The sequence below is a fragment of the Chelonus insularis genome, unplaced genomic scaffold (genome assembly GCF_013357705.1).
Source record: "Chelonus insularis isolate UGA/USDA-ARS -01 unplaced genomic scaffold, ASM1335770v1 contig_120_pilon, whole genome shotgun sequence".
Classification (NCBI taxonomy): Eukaryota; Metazoa; Arthropoda; class Insecta; order Hymenoptera; family Braconidae; genus Chelonus; species Chelonus insularis.
The window spans coordinates 69,488-93,075 of NW_023276362.1; the positions used below are offsets into that span (position 1 = coordinate 69,488).

The window sequence follows — 23,588 nt, forward strand, 5'->3', positions numbered from 1 at the left end:
TTGTACATTTGACATTGATAGCTATGAATATGATTACCAAGATATCATTATATATATCATGGTCTAGATGGTAAATACGACTTCACTACCGCCACGATTCCAATGCATTCTATTAGCGAATATCTACGAACATATCCATCTGAAAGATTAAGATTAGGAATCACCATGCAAAAACGTGGCTTTTATACACCTATCGAAAAAATAATAAATTATTATGGAAATTTTATGGGGATCAGTTTAATAATTATCTCTATCATGACATTTTTTGTAATCTATAAATCTCAAGGAAATCATTCTTTATCTTTTGCTACGTTTGAAATTTTACGTTTATTGATAAATGGATCATTACTCAGTGATTTAAGAGCACAATACTTGCGAATATATTTTTTTACTATTTTTGTATATTTCCTTATTATGCAGGCAACATTTACTGGAAACATTTCTTCATTCTTAACAAACAAAGAATACAGAAAAATGCCAGAAAAGCTACAAGATCTTGAAGCATCATATGTCAAAACACTTTACATGCCCGATGCAATAAGCTTTGATATTATAAATCCAATTCTAAAAAGTAAATTTGTTCTGTTGGACCATTTCGATTGTAGTATTGTTGTTAAAGATGACCCATCATCAGCATGTATAAGTGTTAAAGCTGATTTGATACAAGGTGCTGTTGCTTATGATAATTTGTGGGTCTCAAAAAAAACCTTTGCAGTCAATTACTTTTCGTATGTTACACGTTACGATTGGCCTCTGCTTGATCGTCTGGATCTTGGTATTATACGAATTCATGATGCCAGCCTCAGTGATTTGTGGATGAGTAGATTTTTTGAAATAGATGAAGAAAGCATGAAACGTGCAGAAGCAAGAAAATACCGTAAATATCGTCCTGTATCATTAATTGATATAAACTTTGCTTTTATCATCTTAGTTATTGGACTGAGCATGGGAATTTTTTGTTTTTTAATCGAAAAATCTACAAGCAAAATTACAATTATCAACATTGATAATAGAACACATAGGACAACAAACAGCCGGAAAAGAAGAAAAGTCTCGAAATATTATTAGACTGTATGTAGTTTTACCAATTGGTAATTGAAATAAACATCAATGATACTTTGAAAAATTTTAGAGAATTTCTTTACTTACAATTTGGAAAAAGTCTGAGTCAATGAGTGTTACTTTAATATAAATTATTTTTGGATTAATAGTGGAAAATACTTCTCTAACACCTCTAAATCGATATCACTTCTTTTTGAAGGACAATGATCAACAAGATCCTTAGCAACCACTGCAGAAAACGCTTTATACAGCTTTTAAATTTGCGTCAATAAAGTGAAAACCATGAAAATAGGTGTAACGATCTTTTCAGCTCTTTTTGACTAAGTAGTGTTTTTGCGTGTAAGAGAAATAATAAATTCACATAACTAATATTATTGATTTATCAAAAACGAATAATCAGTCAAAATGGATGAAAAAGTAATTGATTCGATTTTTTCGGGTTCATTAAAAAGCTTGCCTCCAGTTAGTTCAAAAATAGTTCGAATATTTACAAGTTCAACTTTTACTGGTAAGTTTCATGTTAAAGAAATAATTATAAATGGGGTTTGTATAGACATTATAATATACACTAAAATAACTATCTCATTATCACTTGTAACGAACAAGCAAATATTAATGAATGTTCAGCCATTAATGTTTCACGTGATATGATGCAAATTATTTTTCAACTGAATGAAGTAATACACAATTTTTAATTCAATTTCCAAACATAATAATAAATGCATAAATTATCGTTTTATGATTTCTACGTAATTAAAACAATTGAATTTTTTTTCATTACGTAAATTTTTCAAAATTCCCTATGTTTATTTCACCATTTACTTATCATATTCGTATATTGATTTCATGTTTACAATGACGCATTCACTATTGATAAATGAAATTTCGTTGCTTAGTGAACAAAACACTTAAAATAGAAAGAAGATAAATAAAAAGTTTTAGATGGCCTTGAAAAACGGATTCTTAGAAAACTAATTATTTTAATTGCAAACAATGATAATTATGATAATTTATGTGAATAATATCAGGAGATCTATAAAACAACTTGATATGATCAAGTAAATGACTTTTACTTTTATTTACATGCATCATGATACACCTAATTTTCTTTAATACTTCATCAGTTTTCATTTTCATTATGAACATTCGCCACAAATATTCCTTTATTATATTTTTGAAAATTTTAATCACAAATGTATCATCAACGTTCATATTACCAAAAGCAGACAATGAAAATTTGAATTTTATTCGCAATGAACTGGTAATTATTGAATTTTATACACTTTTATCATTTATTATTTTAATTAAAAAGTTAAATTATGTAAAAGTATGATCAATATGGACTCTTATTATGACAGATGACGATCTTGAACACTTGTTATTCCAATGATAAATCTATTGTTTTATGTGATACAACAGATAACGATTTAATTGGATCTTTATGGTATCAAAAATCAATCGGTCTTATCCTGTACAACAGTTCAGCTATTTTTCCACCACACACTCGACATTTAAATAAAACAAATCTTTTTGTTGTATCAATTGAATCACATCACAACTTTACAAAAACATTGCAATTTCTTCATAACACTCCTTGGTGGAATAAAATGGCAACATTTTTATTCTTAAATTATATAAACAATGGATGCCTGAATACAGAAAGTATTTTAAGAACAGCTTGGAAATTAGAAATAGTAAAAATTATTTTCTTGTGTCGCGATTCTCAAAATATTCCAAGCATGTATACGTACAATCCTTATACAAATCGAGCACCGTATCCATGGAGTGAAGTTGAAATAACAAAATCAATTGGCGATCCTTGGTCTCTTTTTAGTTTTCCATTAGATATGAAAGGTAAATTAAATTTTAATCACTGTTAAAAAAAAAATGTATTCATAAAGCTAATAAAGTTATAATGATAAATTATCTATTTTAGACAAAAATATGTGTAATAACATTAATTTCGACCGTACAAGATACTTAGATGGTTACCCAATAAAAGCGAGTCTGCCCATTTTCCATCAATCTACACAATTTGTTAATAAGAATCCAAAAAAAAAGAATTTAAATGCAGAAGACCAAGTTTATGCATCTTTTTTACAATTATTACAATTTGAACTAAATGTTACTTTCTTACTAAAACCGTATAAATTGAATTGGAGTAATATTGAGAGATTGTATGATGGTTTGTATGAGGAAAAATACGACGTAGCTTTTACTCAAATTCCAATGTATTCAATTATCAATTTTACTCCTATTTATCCATTACATGCGACAGGTGTATCAATACTTTCATTTGAGAGAGGATATTATACACCAGTAGAGAGAATTATCAAATTTTATGGCCGAATAACATTGATATCATTAATTATAATTCTTGATCTCACTTTTTTTGTTATCACAATGACAAATCGAACACATTCTACATCATTTGCTTTTTTTGAAACTTTAAGATTATTAGTTAACAATCCATTGCGAATTAAAATTCGAATTTTATCACACAGAATTTTTTTTATGGGAGTTTTTATGTATTTTATTATGATTCAAGCAACTTTTAGTGGGAATCTACCATCATTTTTAACGAAAAATATTCCTCGTGAACTTCCTGAAACATTATCTGATTTATTAGATGATACTGTGAAAAATATCTATATTCAATCAACATTAAATTTTGATCTTATAAATCCAAAGTTGAATAAAAAAATTGTATCAACTGATGCTGTTGAATGTGAATATGTAATTGAAAATGATACTAGTTCTGTATGTATTTCTACACATGTTGCTGGAGTTAAACTATCTGCAAGTAATAAAAAATTTCATGTATCAGAAGAATCATTAGGAATGATTTATTTATCATTTATAGCTCGTCATAATTGGTATTTAAAAAATCGTATTGATTTTACAATGATAAAATTTATGGATACAGGTTTTGCACATTATAGCACAAATAAGTATACTGAAAATGATATTAAAAAGATTAAAAGACGCATTGCAAAATCGAATATTATATTTAGACCAATAAAATTAAGAGATTTGCAGTTTATTTTTATAATTTGGATAATTGGAGTTACACTTGCACTGTTTATCTTTACAACTGAATTGATCTATGGACCAAAACATTGAACATTTCCAGTTATTTAATTATTGATTTATTCAAATATTATAACAAACTTATTTTTCAAAAATATTTAAGTAATCTGAAATAATTATCAAAATTTTTAATTACACTAGTAATTTAATTAAATTCTCTTCACTTGCTGTAAATATCAACAAATATAAATATGTAATTAATTATTGACCAATAAAATAATTTAAATAAAGTATGCTATTATTTTATTCATAATCGCTCTTTCTGATGTTATGCATAATTAATTGTTCATGTAATAATAATAGAGATATTTTCATAGATACAACAATGGAGAGAAACACATTGATGGCACAATGTTATCCCAAGTTAAAGGATTATTGTCGTGAAAAACATGGACTGGAATTTCAAGTGAGTGCAAGTAATTTAAATATTTATAAAAAAAATATATTTTCTAGATAATAATTAAATAATTCAATAAATTATTTGAACACTTTGAGGTGGTTGACATGAGATGGGGAGTACGAGATGAGGCAACTGATGATCATATGACAACAGAGCTCTGCATGAGAGAAATAGAAAATTGTCAAAGGCTTTCAATGGGTCCTAATTTTGTTGTAAGATCAGTTTTTTGTTGTAAAAATTACTAAAGCATTAATTACTCACAAATAATTTAAAAATAAATAATACTTTAAAGGTTTTTTTGGGGCAAAAATACGGATATAGACCTATTCCTACATACGTTTTGAGTTCAGAACTCGAAATGCTGAGAAATGAATTGGAAAGTCAGGGAATAGACGTAGAGGTTTTGGATACTTGGTATAAAAAAGATAGCAATGCAGTTCCACCAACTAGTATTTTGCAACCTATTTCATCTATTTTAAAAAATTTCAACAATAAAGTAATAAATAAAATTAAACTTATATTTAATTATGATATTAAATATTTTTTATTTTTCTTTAGAGAATTCCAAAACTTCAACAAGAAGATCAAGCAGCATGGTGGGATACTATGGTCAAAATGCAAAAATTATTCCGTAAAGGAGCACAATCATTGTATAATTCCGGAAAGTTTGATAAAGATACTATGCATAATTATTTTATGTCTGGTAAATATATCAAATATGAAATCAAATAATTTTAATTATTTATCAGAATTCAATAAATAAATTATCTTATTCTATAAATAGTCACTGAAAGAGAAGTTATCAATGGAATATTAAACGTCAAAAATACCAAGAATCATTGTTTAGCTTATGTTCGATACATAAACAATATTAATCTACAAAATTTACGAAAAGCTGGACTTTTTTTGGATATTTTGAACAGAAGTTTAGACAATGAAGCTTCTAAATTGCTAGCAGATTTACGAGATGAACGATTGCCCAATAAAATTGAGAGTACAAATCTTCAAAGGTTATCAGAAAACAATTTAATAAAATTAAGAATTAACATTGAAAATGTAATCAATAATAAATTTCTAAATTCATAGATACACAGTTGAATGGATCGGACGAGAAGGTCTAGATCCAGAAACTCACTCAGAATATCTTCAACATTTTATCACTCACTTTTATCGCAATATAATCAAGCTTGTTGATCGAGCAATGCGAAAAGAAGATAGTTCTGCTCAAGGACAAATAATAACAGAATTACTTCAGCATCTTCATGCTTGTAATAATTCTGTCAAAGTTTTTTATGGTCGAGAAGATTCCCTGGAAAAAATAAAAGATTATATGCTTGGAGAAAGTGACAAACCGTTAGTTCTTTATGGAGAAGGGGGTTGTGGTAAAACTTCTCTATTAGCAAAAAGTGCAGGATTAAGTAGTACTGAATGGCTAGTTGGCAAAAAATCTATCAATATCATTAGATACTTAGGAACAACTCCTGACAGTTCAGCTCTTACTCCAACTCTTATTTCAATCTGCCAGCAGGTTGGATTTTATTTAAAAATCATTTGAATAATTTGTTGAGGATTATTGTTAAAACTAATATTTTATTTTAGATCTCTTATAATTTGATGTTACCATTTGATGAAATACCAGATGACTTAGTACCTTTAACAGCCCATTTTAAACATTTATTAACATTTGCAACAGAAAAACAACCTATACTCTTATTTCTTGATAGCGTTGATCAATTAACAGGAGTTCAAGGTAATAAATTATCATGGCTTCCAACTCGATTGCCTTCAAATTGCAAGGTAAGAATGCTTTCAAGTCTAAATACGTGTTATTTTTTAAAATAAGTTATGAGAAAATAATAATTATTTACCAAAGATGATACTATCATGTGCATCAGAAGAATCTAACCCTGTAATATCAAGAGATTATCATCTATTACGACGTATGATTGACACTGAAGAAAGCTTTATTGAAGTAACTGCTCTTGGGGAAGAATTAGCAATGGATGTTATCAAGTAATTGTTCACTATAATTACATAGTTAATTAGACATTATATTGATATTAGTATTGATCAACTAAATGGATATTTTCTAGGATGTGGATGAAAACAGCACACAGAGATCTTAACAATTACCAATGGAGATTGGTAGCTAATGCAATATCAAGCTGTTCTCTTCCTATTTTCGTAAAATTAGTATTTGCTGAAATTTGTCGATGGAGAAGCTACACAAAACCAGCAGATACTTATTTAGCAAGTACTGTGATGGACAGTATAATGATGCTTTTTGAAAGAATTGAAAAACAACATGGAAAGATTTTAGTTTTTCATGCTTTAGCTTACATCACAGCAGCCAAGTCTGGTTTATCAGAATCTGAATTAGAAGATTTAATATCTCTTGATGATAAAGTTCTAGACGATGTCTATCAATATCATTTACCACCCGTAAGGAGGATTCCACCATTATTATGGACAAGAATCAGAAATGATTTACCAAATTATTTAAGTGAAAGAGAAGCTGATGGTGTCAGTGTTTTAAATTGGTATCATCGTCAGTTTCGTGATGCTGCTAAAGAACGGTACTTCAAAAACATGAATATGGCGATGTATTTCCATTCAATGATTGCTGATTATTATCTCGGTATTTGGGGTGGAGGTAAACCTAAGCCATTTAAATATACTGAGATCCAGCGGCATCGATTTAATTTAACCGACAAAGAAGGTGTTGCTGATAGAAAAGTACCAGAACAACCTTTAGCATTTTATTCTAAAGAAGGCAAACTATCTCGATACAATTTACGTAAATTTGGAGAGTTACCATATCATCTAGTAAGAGCACGAAGATTCAAAGATCTTTTTGAAAACGTGTTATTTAATTATGAATGGTTACATGCTAAACTCAGTTCTTGTCCTTTACAAGCTGTCTTATCAGATTTTGAAGATGCTTGTGCTAATATTGATGATCAAAATCTAGTCAGAGAATTAATGTTGGTAGCAGATGCCTTAAGATTAGGAGGAGCAATATTAGGAAACCATCCTGACATGTTAGCTCCACAATTAGTTGGTCGATTACTACCAGAAATAGGAAATAATAAAAATGTCCGTATGTTATTACAAGCATGTGATAATGACGGCATCAAACATTGCTCTTTGATGCCTCTTTATCACTGTCTTCATACTCCTGGTGGACCTTTGAAGGTGAATGAAACAAAAAAAAATTCTATTTACATTCAATATATATTTTTATTTATTAAATTATTCTTTTAGTATTCTCTTGAAGGCCATCAATTCGCAGTTTTTGGTTTTTGTTTAACATCAGACTACCGTTACGTAGTATCCATATCAAATAGATTTATTACTTGGGACTTGAGTACAAGTGACATGACAAGAGATGTAAATCCAAATATTGAAGGTGTAATGCAACAACTGGTATTGAGCCCTGATAATAGATATGCAGCAGCTTTTACTAGTAATAGTCAAGCTGTTGTTTTAAATACACTAACAAGTGAATTCGTTATCATTGACAATCCATTAAGCGGAGAGGAAGAAGTATGTGGAGTATATTTAATGAATCAATTTGCATTTGTTTTTGGTGCAAATGAATGGTGTAGGTTTGATCTTAGAGGAAATTTAATATCAAAGCATACAAGCCCTGTGGATTCTAATGAATGGAAAATTCTACGTAAGTGTTAATTATCATAACAATTTTGTTATTCAATAAGATTATGTAAAACTTAAATTTGTTCGTAGACATTGAATATTCCACTTTAAACGAATATAGAATTATCTTTTGGCGAGGAAAATTAGAAGAGCAATCAATGCTTATTTATAATTATGAAGAAGATAAATTAATAGAACCGTTAGAATTTCATTCAGCAATGGTATTGACCAATAACAAGAAAATTCTCTACGCTTGTTCAACAAAAGGTGACTATCGAGTCTCAAAATTCGTTATTGATGAAGAAACATCAACCTGGAAAAAGGAATATGACATGCCTCGAGCATATAACGATAAAGATGAATACATTTTACAATTGAAAATTGATAAAAATGAAGAAAATTTAATGGCCACGACTGGAAATGGATTTACTGTTTGGTTTATAGCTGACAAAGATGATAGTAATGATGAGGATAACTTTAATAATACCAATATTAAAAATCTCAACAGCAGTAATAATAATGATGCTAATGATAGTAATGTACATAGTAATAATGAAAATAATGACAACAGTAATAATAACAATAATAAAGAGTTAATGAAAAACGATGATGATAAAATAATTAACAAAAAGAATTACATAAAAACAAATCCAGCAGTTTTAATGCTTCCTAATGGAATAAGAAACATCAGTACTCGAATGTTAAATTCCAATTCAATAATGATCAGTGGAACAAAAAATTATGCTGTAGCAGGTGTACGAAAAAACCTGTATGTTTGGAGTCTAGAAACGTGTGAGTTGATGAAAATTCTTGATGCACATTTTGCAAGGATAATTCAATTAGAAGCTTTAACAATAGGCAATTGGAATTGTGTCATCACTTCAAGCATTGATAGAAGTGTTAAAGTTTGGAATATTGATAATATTTTCGAGCAAGTACACGTGATTGATCGACATGAATTACAAATTGATTCTCTGTGTTTAGCTGAAGACTGCGACTTAGCAGTGACTGTTACTAGAGGATGTGTTGGCGTATGGAATATTCAATCTGGTAAATTATTATCTAAATTAGCAGACAGTCCGCTAGGTGCTATTGTCACATTTGCTTCAATAACACATGATGGAAAGTATATAGTTTCCATTGAGTCTGGTAATGTGTTGATATGGAATCGAGTTACTGAGCAGGTACTTTACAAACAGGAACAATTAGATGTCAGACAACTCACTTTGGTTCATGAATCTACCAAATTTATGGCTATTTCCAGGCCAAATAACCCCCCTGGAGTTGAATGTATGAAAACTACAGCAACTTTCGTTATGAGAAGCATTCCAGGTTTGTTATTTTCTAAATAAAATCTAGATTTTAATTAAAAAAAATTATCTTAATTGATATTTATTAAATTTTGAATGAAAAATTTTACAGACGGAACAGTTTTATATACTTTCGAATATCCAGTACGTTGTCATACAGGAATGCCATTTAGAAAAGTAGCAATTACATCAGATAACCAGAATTTGATAGTGCCAGCAGCAGAAAAATCTACTCGAGATTTTATTATTGTTTATAATGCTAATACTGGAGGCTTGATCAGCAAAATTCCAGTAAAATTACCTGGTTTTAAAGACATTTCAAGTGTTATTCCAATGCCAAATAAACCACAATTAGTTGGTATCATTGGTTCAGATAAAGGTAGTATCATAGATATCAATAAGAAAAAGATCATTAGATCAATTCCAAGATGGAGTGGTAATATCAGCAAAGATGGCAAATATACTCTTTATGCTCCAAGCAGGTAAGAAAGAAACAGTATCATGATTACAAGTTTTACAATAATCATTCTTTTATGTTAAAGAGGTGGATTGGATTTAGTAGAATTAAAAAAAGGAACAACAGTAAAAACTTACATACCAAAAGTTGCTGAAGGAGTTTTTACAGTAATTTCAATGTTTAATAGAACGGATGAATACGTTCTTTACTACCACAGTGGAAGAAAAACAATCAGAGTATTCAGGTCAGTAGAGAAAGGCAAATAAGAAGCAAACAAATTTCCTCGTTTCAAAAGGGCTAAATGAATAATTTGATAATTTAAAACTGCTACAGATCTTCTGATTGTGAAATGATAGCTAATTATCGAGTATCAGCAGAATTGACTGCAATTGACAGTACTTATGATGGCAAAAGCATTGTTTTGGGTACGGTTGATGGATGTGTTTCAGTTTTAGCAATTGCTGATTCGCAAAAGCCTGAGATGAAATCTTATCTTGAGAATTTACCATCAAGAGATGAAAAGGTATATGATTTTTATATTATTACTCATTTTTTTACCTATGTTTGATACCCATTTAATTGTCCTTGTAGTTCATTATTTAGTTTTTTTTCAATAATTACAGAATAGTAACTATTATTTTTATCTTTTTATTTATCCTTATTTATATCTATGTGATTTAAATTAAAAACTTATAGATTTAAACATTAAGAAGTTTTATAAACAATAAATTTATAACTTACATTCGTTGATCATCAATGAAAAGTAAGGTTAACTCAATTGTTATTTCTTCATTTCATTGTTCTACGATTTTGGAGCACATTTGTATAGTTATGAATAAAAAAATTCACTGCACTTTTTATTTATACAATTGAAATTTTTCTTCAACTCTTCATTCTGTTATAATTAAAAACTAAATTAACACTTCACCGGTACATGTTCAGTACATGTTTTAAAGAAAATTTATTTTTCTGGTGTAATGTGATGTAACGAACGTGACCTTACTCTCAGTTGACAAACAAATGAATAAAGTTGACTTTATTATAGTAAAACTGTAGAAATTGTGTCAAAATTTACTATAATCTACGTGACTGATGCTATAGACATTAAGCGTGCAATGGAAATGATACAAAATGGCGAAATGGTCGAATACTTATGTTTGTGATTATAGTTGGCGCGCGAATTTCAAACTATCAATGTAATAAAATTTTTTTTTTTATTTATTATCAACTTAATAAATTGATTTACCATTTAAATGTAATCATTAATGTTTATATTTATGTCAAATGTTTTAGTGGAAAGCAAAAATGGAAAAAATGGGATTAGCATTAAAATTTAAAGCTGCAGCAAGATGTGCAAGGATTACTAATGATTTGAGTAATAGAATAATTACCAAGAATGATCATGATACAAATGAAGAGAATTCTACTGAGGAAACTGAATATATATCTAATTAAATTCCCTTTTACTAATAATAAGACAAATATTTTTTGATTGATAAAAAAATTGCTATAACCATCATCTTCTCTTACTAAAATTCTATCAAAATCTTGATTATCCAAAAAATTATAACTCACAGTAACATGCTTAAATTCGAAATGAGATTAGAATAAATATTTTAAAATAAATCATTGACATTTATATATGTTTATGATTTATATTTAATATGGTCTTATAAAAACAAAAAATTATTTTACGGCTAAAATGATGATATGTATTTATAATAAATACTTAGCTATAAATTAATGATAAAATGATAAGTAAATTGTGAATTCAGAATGTTGGTTATTCAACATAAAATTTATTAAAACAATATTAAATTAATATTTTTTATTTCCTTATTATAATTATATATATATGTTTGTGATTTTAATTTTTTAATTAATGACAATATGTTTATGATCATAATTAAATAAATTTCATCAGATATCATTGGAATATTGATAAATCAACATTAGATTTTGATCTTCTATAAATTATCCAGATGTTCGTTGTCATTGCCACAATTATCATGATCAACATTGCCATAAATAAACTAAAATTCAATTCATTCACTCCTTTCGCAATTAAAAATTTTTGTTTTCAATTAGTTAATTATGTATAATTATATATCCTCAGTGACATTTCAATTTATTTACTGCGCATTACTATTTTTTTGTAGCTGTGATTGCTGAATTTCTGCTGCTGCTGTGTCTTTCATATGCTTTTCAACCTGTGTTAAGAGACAAGTATTTAATTAGACTACACTTTATCGATTATTTTAAATAGCTTAAAAAAAAATGATTTTCAACTACTTACTACTTTTCTAACATGTACATAAGGTTTGGATTCAACATTCCCATGAACATTATCAACTTTATAAGGCGGTACAATAGTTACATCATTCCAAACAACAATATTTTCGCCAGACCAAGTGATATGTTGAATGGTCTTTGAAATAGCAATAAAAAGCTTTTGTCCTTCAGGTGATACTCCGGCCTGCAGAGCCTTGACAATACGTTTTTTTTCTTCAACTTGATTACGAACTCGTGTGTTCAGCCTTTGTAAATTAAGACTTTGAGGTGGCTCTGTTGATGTTGGACTCACTTCTCTTTTTACTTGAACATCCGAAACCAATGATAAATTCACTATATGTACATCGTTCAAACTAGATCTACCTGATGATGATGGGCATTCTACATGTCACATTAAGGAAATAACCAAAACACCACAGTAAACATCAATACAAATCACTGAAAGCATAACCTAACACTCGATTTCCTTAAAATAAACTGAATTAACTAAGAAATTATTCTTCATAACTGATTTCAATTTATTAATTCTAATAAAAGAAGTCTGATAAATATTCTATTAAGAGTTGAAGATAAAAATACATGAGCATAAATAAAAATAACAAGTATTTACATTACCATTGTTTAGAAACGAAGTTGAAGAGGTAAATTATAAGTAAGTGATTGAAATTTTTTTTAAAAGGATACTTAAAATGAGCATTTTAGTTTGTGGATCAAATGCTAGCACTTCACCCTCAATTTCTTTATTATAACATGTTTTACATGCTACTGTACTTCCAATGCTAAACCAGTCGTTAACGCCGGCCATTTTTCATTTTACTCAAAACTCCACAGCAAAAGAGAGAAGACTTGAAAGAGTCGATTTTAGCATTTTTGGAAACAAACTAAATTAAGCGCCCTCTTATTTTTTTATCGTTCAAAGAACTAAGAAACACACTAATGTAACTTATTTATCATATGATTACATAATGATAATTTTCATTACCGACTGATCAATTTTTATTAGTTTGAAATTTAAAACAATTCATTGTCGAAGACAATATTGTTGTAACAATATATACATAAATAATAGGAAAAGGATGTGTTAAATAAACAATCGTAACTTTATAAAAATAAAAAATCTACTAAATATTCGAAGAATAATTCAAAAAAAAAAAAAATACAATAAAGTTCAACTCAAGTGACTTAAAAATTTTTATTCATAAAAGCCGTTTAGCTTGTTAAAGTTATAAGAAGACTTCATCTAAGCAGAACTATAAGTAAATGTTTTGATAATATTCTTAAGAATTTTGCTATTCTATTCAGAAAAATAATTTAAAATTGGTTTCAATATAAAAGAATAAATAAAAGAAACACCATTCTAAAATGTGCAGCAATGTCAACATTTATAGGATGGTTAAGTTTATGTTTAATTTATATCAGAGTTAGTTTGTACATTGGTTCTTTTTTTGGAAAAATTATTCGTAAAAATTGTTACTGGAGGACTGTAGTAAACTACTGCACATAATTTGTACTTGACATTAGTGCATAGTGAGACATTAATTATAATAAAATTAGACCAACCGTGACAATTAGAAGATGATCAAAAATTAATCCATAAACTTTTTATTTTATTTTATTAATTGGAAAACACATTGATATTATTAGGTAATCTTCACACTAATACTATACTTAACTTATTTATTTCATAGCAGATGTAAGGTTGATAATGTTGCTACAAATTGATTAATACATTAAAAAACTCTTTCTATTTTCTGATACTTATTTCAACGTTGTCTTCACTGTTTCCGAGTTACAGAAATTATTTCTATAGCTTTTTTTTCTAATATACTTAAAGGTAAAAAATTTAATTAATAGACAACAATGTGCATTTTTTCTAACTCACAGTAAGTACACTAATTTAAATCTGGCTTTTCCTAGTTGTGACCAGTATTTGCTAAAGTACAGACAATCTAAACAGTTGATGAGGACTTCTTCAGACCACAAAAACCGTTACAATAAGAAAAATGATTGAAAACTGGATTGAAGAAAATGATTGAAGAATTGGAAACAGTTGTGATAACAAAGAAAATTTAATATGCAGGTGGTATTATTTTAATTGATGAAAACATGTGCAGGATACATTTTGTTTTAACTAATGTTTCAGATAAGCTTCACAAAACAAAGTAAAGAATAAAGACTTCTACTGATACGAACTGCGCAGAATTCGATCGATTTCATTGGTAGTAGGGATGATGATTATCCGATGAGCTTCAATAACTATAATTTAGATAATAATATTATTAAATATAATTGCCAACGAAGTATAGTTTAAAATAAAATATGGGGGAAGAAATTTCTTCAGAGGTTACGCACCTCACTGGACTTCAGTTTTCAGTTTACCTCAACGATGAATAGTTCACTCAATAAAGTAGTGAATAAAGATATGGAAGACAATGAGAAAGATTTAGATCGTGAAATTGGGATGTGTCGTACTATCATGAAGATGTATGGGCTGTGGATATATGAAAAAAGTAATCCTTGGATCGAAACATTATGCAATATCCAAACATCAGCTATTTTTGCTTATTTGGTCATCCTTTGCAACATACCGTGCATAAGTGCATTGATAAAAGTACGAGGCAACTTAATTCTGATGTTAGATAATTTTATGGTTACAATGCCTTTGATATGTATTAATATTAAGTTAATTACACTTTGGATAAAAAAGAGAGGTATTATAAGATTTTATGTTATTAATATAGTTTGTAGTTTTCTACAAAAACTGAATTAAATATTTCAAAGTTGACGTGTAGTTAAACTTGTTTTAAATTTTAATTACTTCTCCGAATCAAATTAATTCTATAAAACATATTACACTAGTATATGTATAATCTGTAATATAATTGATGCATTAGATTACTAATTCTATATCCAAAAAAATACTTGATTCAAATCAATCTATATCTAACTAAAACAAATGCCTCGAATCAGGTGATTTGAGTTAAGTATTTTTTCTTTGGAAGCAAAATTCTTTTTTCTTAATGTAGGTAATACATTGTTCAAGATATAGCAGAGTTATTTAAAATGATGGCTAGCGATTGGAATGAAAAAAAAACTTCTGATGAAAGAACGATAATGATAAGATATGCTAAAATATCAAGATTCATAGTCTGTCTAGGATTATTTTTTTTCTGTGGTACTATTATCATAATAAATACTGCAATTTTTTTTGGAAAGCTAGTTCGTACTGAAACCAATATCACTGACATACCAGGCTACCTACTTGCAATGCAAACTTCTTACTTCTATGACATTACTAAAGGTCATCGGTATATTTTGACAAAACTATCACAATTAATATACTGTATTATGGGAGGGCTTTGTAATACATTTCCAGATGGGATGTTTGGTGTACTAGTACTTCATACTAATGCACAATTGATAATTATTTCTAAACGGCTAAAGATTACAGTTATGGCATCAGAAATGGACTTCCATGCTTTTCGATCATTGGTATTGAAGCATTATGAAATTATTAGGTACGAACTAGATACTCTTGATGTGGATAATTCGAAAATTTATTTAAATTACTTACATAATCATCACCGTATTCAAAAAATACTGTAGATCATCTATTTATTCAGATTTATTGCTGTAATTGAAGACATTTTCAATCTTTTGATTCTCTCATTAGTTTTCTTCTTTACATTAGTTTTTACAATTTTGGCATTTCAACTTGTAACTGTGAGTAATATTGAACTGCAGATTTATTTGGAAGTCTTACCGAAAATGTACGTAATTATTTGAACACTCAAACAAGAATAAGCGTAAGCAATTTAATGAATTTATGTTAAGAATGCTTGACTATTTTTAATTTTTTATCATTTAGTTAACTCCTATGGTTTTTAATGTTTTAATTATTTGCATTTTCGGTTGGAAACAATTTGACACTTGCCAATGAGAAATATAAACTCTACTAGCAAATAAAATTTTTTAGTGACTAAAGCTAAGTAAAAAATATTTTAGGCTTTTACTAATGATACTAAAATGCCATTATTTCAAACAAGTTTTTACTTGATGTATGTGATGTATTTCATGTTCTTGATGTTTATTTACTCTTGGGTTGGGCAAAGTCTTATCAATCACGTAAGTGGTTTTATATATATATGTATATTATGTTCCAATATTTAATAATGATAAAATATGCAGAGTGAAAATCTGAATTTTGTTCTGTATGACTGTGATTGGTATTCTTTACCATCAAACCAATCACTCCAGCTCATGCTGATTTTACTTCGATCACAAAAATCTCTAGTGATTACAATAGGAAAAATGACTCCTGTCAGATTAGAGAGCTTTCTTCAAGTGAGTAATGAATGACAAAAAAATTTATAATCATTTTTATGATAATGATTGACATGTTAATTTACACCAATGGTTTCAGTTGATGAAAACATGTGCTGGATATGTTTCTTTTCTAATAGCGATAAAAAATTAAATAGTGAAATCATGAGATAAGTTGTTTTTTTTGTAAATAATAAAATAGTTGTTATAAATTTTGAACTAATCCTGATCAGCAAAAAAAAATTAAAAATTTGCTAAAATTCCAGTTTTTTCATTTAATTTTACATTTACTTCCTTCCATGTGAAATATAACATTTGATTTCTTGGAAACCAACGTGTATCCAAGGGAAATTTATCGTATAAAAACTTGTGATAAAAGTTTAAAATATATTTATCAAATCAATAATTATGATAGACAACTCAAGAAAAAAACTAGATGTGATTGAACACAAATTATACAATCAATACTCACATTATCTTATTATCTTATTACGAATAATTCTATGTAAAAAGTTTTAAACTTTATATATAGAGTCTCACAGCGCAAGTGTTGGATAGAGTAGGGGAAGTCAGCGATTCGCGCAAGCTTTTTTTATATCAGTGTAGTTATCAGGCAGATGAGTTATATTTTTTCTGTTTTACTTAATTCAAGTATTCATTTGAATAAAAGAAAAAGATGCTATGACTGCAGTATATATAAATGATGTACTAAATATTTATTTCATAATTGCGATTTATATGATCATACAATCAAGATTTTATGATAACAATTGAATTTTGCACATATTTTGGCGCCAAAATACTTTATAGCAGTAGCGTCATCAGTGAAGTTCATGTTAACTATTTTTCAGTTTCTAAATTTGCAGTGTCCCTAAATTGTCACTAAATGTAACAGCTGATTTTTATTTTTTGTGAACATTACGATTACCTATTACACATTATAATTTGTGAAAAATATACGATTAATCTTTTAGAATAATCAATTTTGGTTGGTTATTGATAACCAACCTAACCAACAATTATGGCGAGTAATGTAGCTCCAAAAAATGCAACACCAAAGTGTAAACCTTACTTTTATTTATTAATAAGTTATGTTTTACCAATTCATTTAATTTTACGATTTTTTCCATAGGGAACACTTTATATGGATCAGCTAAACTTTACTTTTCAAGGCATCCAATTGTATGTGCTTATATAATTATGGTAAATAATGTTTTCAAATACTAGTTCAGAAAGGTTTAGAACTTTTTCACTCATGAAATTAATATTTAATGCTATAAAAAATGAAACATTAATTTACATTTTTCGTAGTATATGGAATATTTGTTTTAGGGTACTTGTTTCAGCATTGAATGGCTCCGGAAGTTTTACCAATTAGATCCTTTATTTGCTTATGTTCATAAATATCGTCGATATAATATTGGTAAGTGCATATTATTTTTTCTCGATACAAATAATTTAACTTTTCTACGCTAATAATTATGAATACATTACAATTATATATAGTAATGTGTTGTTATCACATATTTATTGTGATTTTGTCTATTCTTGTTACAGTTGTTAGACCAGATGACCCTGCTGCAAAGCTTGTTAAGCGATATGAAATTGGATTGGATAGAGCATAAAATATTAAGAGAAATTGAAAATTCGTTAGCATTTCAATGATAGTGTACTACTCTTAATTACCGTGAATTCCTCTCATGTCAAAAAAATATGATGAATTGAAATATAATGGAAATTTGTTATAGTAATTATATTATTCATTTCTTAATGAAAAAAAATATTCTAATATAGGTGATTTCATTAATATTTGTTCATTTGAAAAAAGGATTGTACAATAAGTTACTATAGATGACACTATAATCCTTTTTCACAAAAAATATGAAGTCGGAAAGTTACCGACAAAAGTAAAACTATAACCTTTTGATATAAAAATAAAGATAAACACTAGTAATACTTTCCAAAAATTGAAAAACTTCAAATAATCTTTTGTTATTTAAACTATGCTATTGTTATTCAGTGGAAATAAATCCAGTAGATTCTTATTCCAAAATGCAACTAACAACAGTAGCTAAGAAAAATTTAGAATTTATTAAATCAAGTAATTTAACTGATGAAAATTTCAATAAGCTACTATTAGATTGTATATCAATAATAATTAATAAAAAACATGATGACAAAAGTAAGAAAATTAAAAACAAAGTTGTATACACGATTTAACAGAAGTCGTAACATTATCATAATCATCAAACACAAGTGTTTATTTTCTAATCGAATAATACATCAATCATCGATGTTCAAATTTTATTCTTGAATTACAGGTTTGATGTTGAAATCTTCAAATTCTGATGTAAAACCAGAAATTATAAAAGCAGCATATATAGATCTAACATCAATTATCGTCGAAGCTGTAAGACAAGGATATGATCATAAAAATTTGTTCCAATTTTTATGTACAACAGAGGTATTGTCAACATCAAAACTCGAAAGATTGTGTGATGTTTACAGAAAAAATTATGATAGTTTAAGATCACAATTAATTAACATTGGTGATTGTTATCCTTGTCTTAAAGACGTTAGTTGGAGATTGGATTATTGTATTAAGGTAAAATATAGTCAATAGTACCGGAGTAGATTCTTTGCTAGAAATTTATCACAAGGTTTACTCATTTTACGATATTATAAAAATCCAAACTACTTTTTATGTTACAGACTAGCGAAAATTATTCATTCCATGAATGTATTTATTATATTAATCTAACAACAAAAAAAAATGGAGTTCTTAGCAATGTGCAATTTACCTGCTCTATATATCAATTACAAGAATTAGTGCATAAATTAAAAGACATTGTGAGACATTTAGAAAAATTATCATCTCAATAAAATATTGCTAATTCAAATAAATATCAATTTATTAATTTAACATTATGTTGAAAAATTTCAACGTTAATAAACTTAAGTAATTATTTTTATTTTCAAACGTTCTTGCTTTAATTTCTTTTCAATAAAATTACCTCAACTTCAAATGAATGGATTATGCATTAATATATACATTTGGAAGAAATTATACCAATCAATTTGACAAACAAAATTTTTCACAAATGAACTAACAATTAATTTATAATAATCCGAGATAATTAGAAATAACATCAGTTGAAAATACATCAGAATATCGACTCTTTTTCAAACCCAGGAGCTCATTATGCTTATTTAATTTATATATAGCTCTATAAGAGTAGAATATGAGTATATATTAATTATTGTGTTACAACTATGGGATGCATTACTTTTTTTCAAAATACATTAATAAAAATTTGAAATTTTCTATCTCCACAAATTTGAAGAATATCTACCATCTACCATATCTATCATAAAAGTAAGTCTAGATTTTATATTCTTAGTTTATACTAATAACTTTAGAGGGAAAATAATAATATTTTTAATATATGACACTGACAGTTCATTGTTTATTTATTATTTCAAGCTTTGGGCCAACTAGAAATATGATTGGAGCTTGTAATTAAAACTCTCCTTATATTAAAATTTTTAACATTTTAACATAATGATTCTTCTGAGAGGTAAACTTTTGATCTATTATATCAAAGATTTACGAGTATGAGATCTCAATATATTTAGTCATATGCAGCCAGATATGTCCAAATTGAGTTCTAATTTAATTACCAATCAAAAAATTAGTCATATTTCCAATAAATCTTTATGGTAACTTTTGAACATTTTAGTTATTAAATAACAATAGAACAAATATCATATTATAATTTCTTAAAAAACTGATCCATGTTATTCGTCCATAATATTGCCTAATTCATCAGATTTATTTTATAAAATAAAAGATTCGTATTGGAGATAAAAATAATTCACAAATGCAGTAAACATATTTAAATACCAATAGATATTTCGTCAACACACAATTAGACTTAACTATAGGAAAATATAAATATCATTCTAGCTTTTACCATCAAATTTAGTGGGGGAAATACACATTTATCACGTGGCAAAATAGTATTTTCTCTAAGTATATTTTTTGTCTACGTATTAGAATTTTATTGATGTATTCGATAGTAGTGCTCAATGAAAATTAGAAAAAATACGATCTTGTTTTGATATTTCTATTTAAAATTTTTAGTTTGTTCAAGTGAACCAAAAAAATGGAAAAAGACATAATCATTCCATTACATATATTAGCAGGAGTTTTCCAAAAAATTACTGATCCAAAGAAACTAGTAAGACTTCAATTAATTTCGAAAGATTTGAAACCACACGTAGATATCGCATTAAAAAGAGCAGATTGGAAAGGATTATGTGAAAATGAAATTGGTCATTATGCTTTAAGTACGATAATAAAACCAATTCTTCCAAAAACTTCATATGATGATTTTAATGACATCACATTACAATCAAAGTGGATGAAAATTTATCATTCATATTTAAATTGGTGTAAATGTCTCAATAGTGATAGATCCTTAAGACAATTTTCGTCCAAAAGTTGTATGTGGAATCGTTTTTTCGCTTACGATAAAAACACTATCACGTGTTTAGATGTTTGGTGTAAGAATTTTAAAAAAGTTTATATTCCGATAGTTTAATTTAACCTATATTTTAACAACTATTTTCTTTATATTCATAAGTTTGTATTCAATTACATGATTTTTGGATTCTAGCTGGTTACATTGTTGTGGGAAGTACAAAAGGTACCATTCATGTATTTGCCAACTTCTTCTTGATAAAACCACGCTACATCATAAAAACTGGAAGTAAAAAAATAAATAAAATTAAAATTTGGTTGACTGGTAATACTTTAACCATTCCATATATATTTGTAACTAGCATTTAACACAAGTATAATTTAGAAACATTACATCAAATAATTATTTCAGCGTCCGAAGAACTGCTTATTGTTTCCTTAGATGTCGACGGTTATGTTCGATTTTGGGATATCAAACAAAAAACTGAAAAATTTACAAACACATCAAAAATTACAGATGGGATTGATTTATAGTAATAATTTATTCGAAAATTATTAATAATTAATTGGGTCATACGAACGTTAAAACATTTTTACTTATCTTTTCAGCATTAATACTTCGCGCAACCTGTATGTTGTAAAAGAAACTCGGATTTTGCGTTTGCAGTTGCTACCAACTTATCCAAACCAGTTGAAATCATCAGAATGTGATTTCGATTTGGCTAAAGAGACTTGCAGAATTTTAACTTTAAATTTTTTCGAACCTCATAAAGTAAATTTCAAAATTTTTTATCAAGTTAACTGATTTTAATCGAAAATCGATAAAATATTTCGAGATCGAAATAGATTAAAAAATATATTTCATGAAATTCTTAAAAAAGATATTATTATTAATAAAGTTAGGTAATTTTTTAGATCTCAGTATTTGTTCGAGCTGGAATGGACTTCATTTTATATTCGAATGTATATGATGAACCAGAGGATCTGAACATGTCTAATGTTCAAGAAGAACCTATGCCCTATATGTATGTAGATATGGATGCAAATTGGCCATTTGTAAGTTTCAACAATCAATCGTTGATGTACTTAAGCCGTATGTGATCATTTATTTTTTTTTGTTATTTATTGACTATTGTATAACTTGAATAATAGGTATATATTTTTACAGACAATTGTTTGAATATCCTAAATCATTTTGATTATTGGAGAGCATTTCATATGAATCGCTACTTTGGTGGTTTTATTACTTCTATAGCATGGCATGGACATTATTTTCTTTTAGGATTAGAGTATGGTAATTATAAAATGATTACGCAACCTTTAATACTAATGAGATTATTCTTTTATTTAATATTTTTTTCAGGAGTAATTCATATATTTTACGTCGAGAATTTAGCATGTTTGGAAGAAAGTACAAGTGTGTTGTATGACACACCAATGAGAATTCTTAAAGTCGACTCCAAACCTATAATTGGTATAAAAGTTGGCCAAATTTTGGATATGCCAATTATAATTGCAGTGACTGAAAATGATATTTATAAAATAGCCATAGATGAATAACTCTATAATTTATTATTTAAATCAAAATGGATTTTAATTTTCGAAAGTATTTATACGTATTTTAACCAATCTGAATATTTGAAGAAATCAACCGATAATTCAATGATAATCTATCATTAAGGTACACAAAATTCATTTTTTATTTATCTGTTTCTTGTTGTGTAATTTTATTTGAATGTCTGTAAGAGCTGTCTGTAAATTTTTGTAAAACTATGAAGAAGTAAAAATATTACTTCATAAAAAAATAACTTTCGTCTAAATATTTGTGTTACTATTAAGCATGAAAATATTTGAACATTTATTATATTATTATATGTCAAATAAAGACATTTTATTTTTATCTATATTTAGTTATCAGTTTTATAATTGAATTCTCAATTATTATTTATCCGCATGAAATATGATCCACTAAATATTTTATAACAATTCGAGAACATATAATTTTTATATTTTTAAACAAAATTAATGAAGTAATTGATTTAGTACGGCTTCAACTTATTTTAAAAGCTTGGCAATTTGAAGTGAACAAAGCATTAAACAATTTAGATTGAAGATCACTATGTATCAATGAAACAGACAAAAAAGTTTCAATTCAATTATCATAGAATCATTTATGATTAATCTGTAATTGTTGCAAGTAACGGAAAAGATGTTTATCAAGTGGACATTTATTTCAATATTCTTTTTTTTCTATCCAGTGAAATAATACTTACCATTTTTTTTATATGATAAACATTAATGATAATAAATATATAATGTGAATAGAGAAAAAAAATTATATTGTTGACATAGAGAATTTAATACTATTATCGCAGTATAATGTTTTATTTATTTATATAATAATTAATATAAAATACATGAATCCCTAAGTTTTCAGCCAAGTCCAATGTTAAAAATTAATTTTGTTTTTTTTTCTTAATCTTGCAGTTTCTAATTTCTTTTTCATTTTCAATC

At 27.3% G+C, this 23,588-nt stretch overlaps 6 protein-coding genes across 6 annotated transcripts in view; 4 read left to right on the top strand and 2 right to left on the bottom strand.

Moving 5' to 3' along the window:
* The window catches only part of Nipped-A (Transcription-associated protein Nipped-A), a 37,551-nt gene extending 26,572 nt beyond the window's left edge, over positions 1-10,979 (bottom strand). Inside the window, exon 1 of the mRNA XM_035080943.1 lies at positions 10,718-10,979. The gene's annotated coding sequence lies outside the window, so the exon portion shown is untranslated. The remainder of the gene's footprint in view (positions 1-10,717) is intronic.
* LOC118065561 (NACHT and WD repeat domain-containing protein 2) lies at positions 1,468-11,447 on the top strand. Its single transcript, XM_035080931.1, has 17 exons — positions 1,468-1,570; positions 4,470-4,558; positions 4,648-4,764; positions 4,845-5,048; positions 5,111-5,255; positions 5,337-5,562; positions 5,639-6,080; positions 6,152-6,349; positions 6,426-6,565; positions 6,646-7,747; positions 7,817-8,231; positions 8,300-8,668; positions 8,864-9,541; positions 9,632-10,001; positions 10,062-10,220; positions 10,310-10,499; positions 11,270-11,447. The coding sequence occupies exons 1-17, from the start codon at positions 1,468-1,470 to the stop codon at positions 11,429-11,431; spliced, it is 5,109 nt and encodes a 1,702-aa protein (XP_034936822.1). The 3' UTR covers positions 11,432-11,447.
* A 368-nt stretch (positions 11,448-11,815) lies between these two features.
* On the bottom strand, positions 11,816-13,121 carry Lsm12a (LSM12 homolog a). Its single transcript, XM_035080713.1, has 3 exons — positions 12,953-13,121; positions 12,273-12,649; positions 11,816-12,186 (listed from the first exon to the last, which is right to left on the bottom strand). The coding sequence occupies exons 1-3, from the start codon at positions 13,071-13,073 to the stop codon at positions 12,109-12,111; spliced, it is 576 nt and encodes a 191-aa protein (XP_034936604.1). The 5' UTR covers positions 13,074-13,121; the 3' UTR covers positions 11,816-12,108.
* An 809-nt stretch (positions 13,122-13,930) lies between these two features.
* On the top strand, positions 13,931-16,745 carry LOC118065545 (uncharacterized). Its single transcript, XM_035080906.1, has 8 exons — positions 13,931-14,102; positions 14,186-14,348; positions 14,412-14,979; positions 15,489-15,786; positions 15,892-15,991; positions 16,274-16,393; positions 16,457-16,612; positions 16,692-16,745. The coding sequence occupies exons 3-8, from the start codon at positions 14,655-14,657 to the stop codon at positions 16,743-16,745; spliced, it is 1,053 nt and encodes a 350-aa protein (XP_034936797.1). The 5' UTR covers positions 13,931-14,102; positions 14,186-14,348; positions 14,412-14,654.
* Positions 16,746-17,423: 678 nt separating this feature from the next.
* On the top strand, positions 17,424-19,474 carry LOC118065436 (COMM domain-containing protein 3). Its single transcript, XM_035080726.1, has 6 exons — positions 17,424-17,652; positions 17,724-17,794; positions 17,924-18,014; positions 18,149-18,773; positions 18,913-19,196; positions 19,304-19,474. Exons 4-6 carry the CDS (start codon positions 18,644-18,646, stop codon positions 19,472-19,474), a joined length of 585 nt encoding a protein of 194 aa, XP_034936617.1. The 5' UTR covers positions 17,424-17,652; positions 17,724-17,794; positions 17,924-18,014; positions 18,149-18,643.
* Positions 19,475-20,602: 1,128 nt separating this feature from the next.
* On the top strand, positions 20,603-22,816 carry LOC118065457 (uncharacterized). The gene is made up of 7 exons (XM_035080753.1): positions 20,603-21,157; positions 21,271-21,399; positions 21,487-21,607; positions 21,684-21,846; positions 21,990-22,167; positions 22,243-22,368; positions 22,438-22,816. The coding sequence occupies exons 1-7, from the start codon at positions 20,758-20,760 to the stop codon at positions 22,632-22,634; spliced, it is 1,314 nt and encodes a 437-aa protein (XP_034936644.1). The 5' UTR covers positions 20,603-20,757; the 3' UTR covers positions 22,635-22,816.
* Positions 22,817-23,588: the final 772 nt, after the last annotated feature.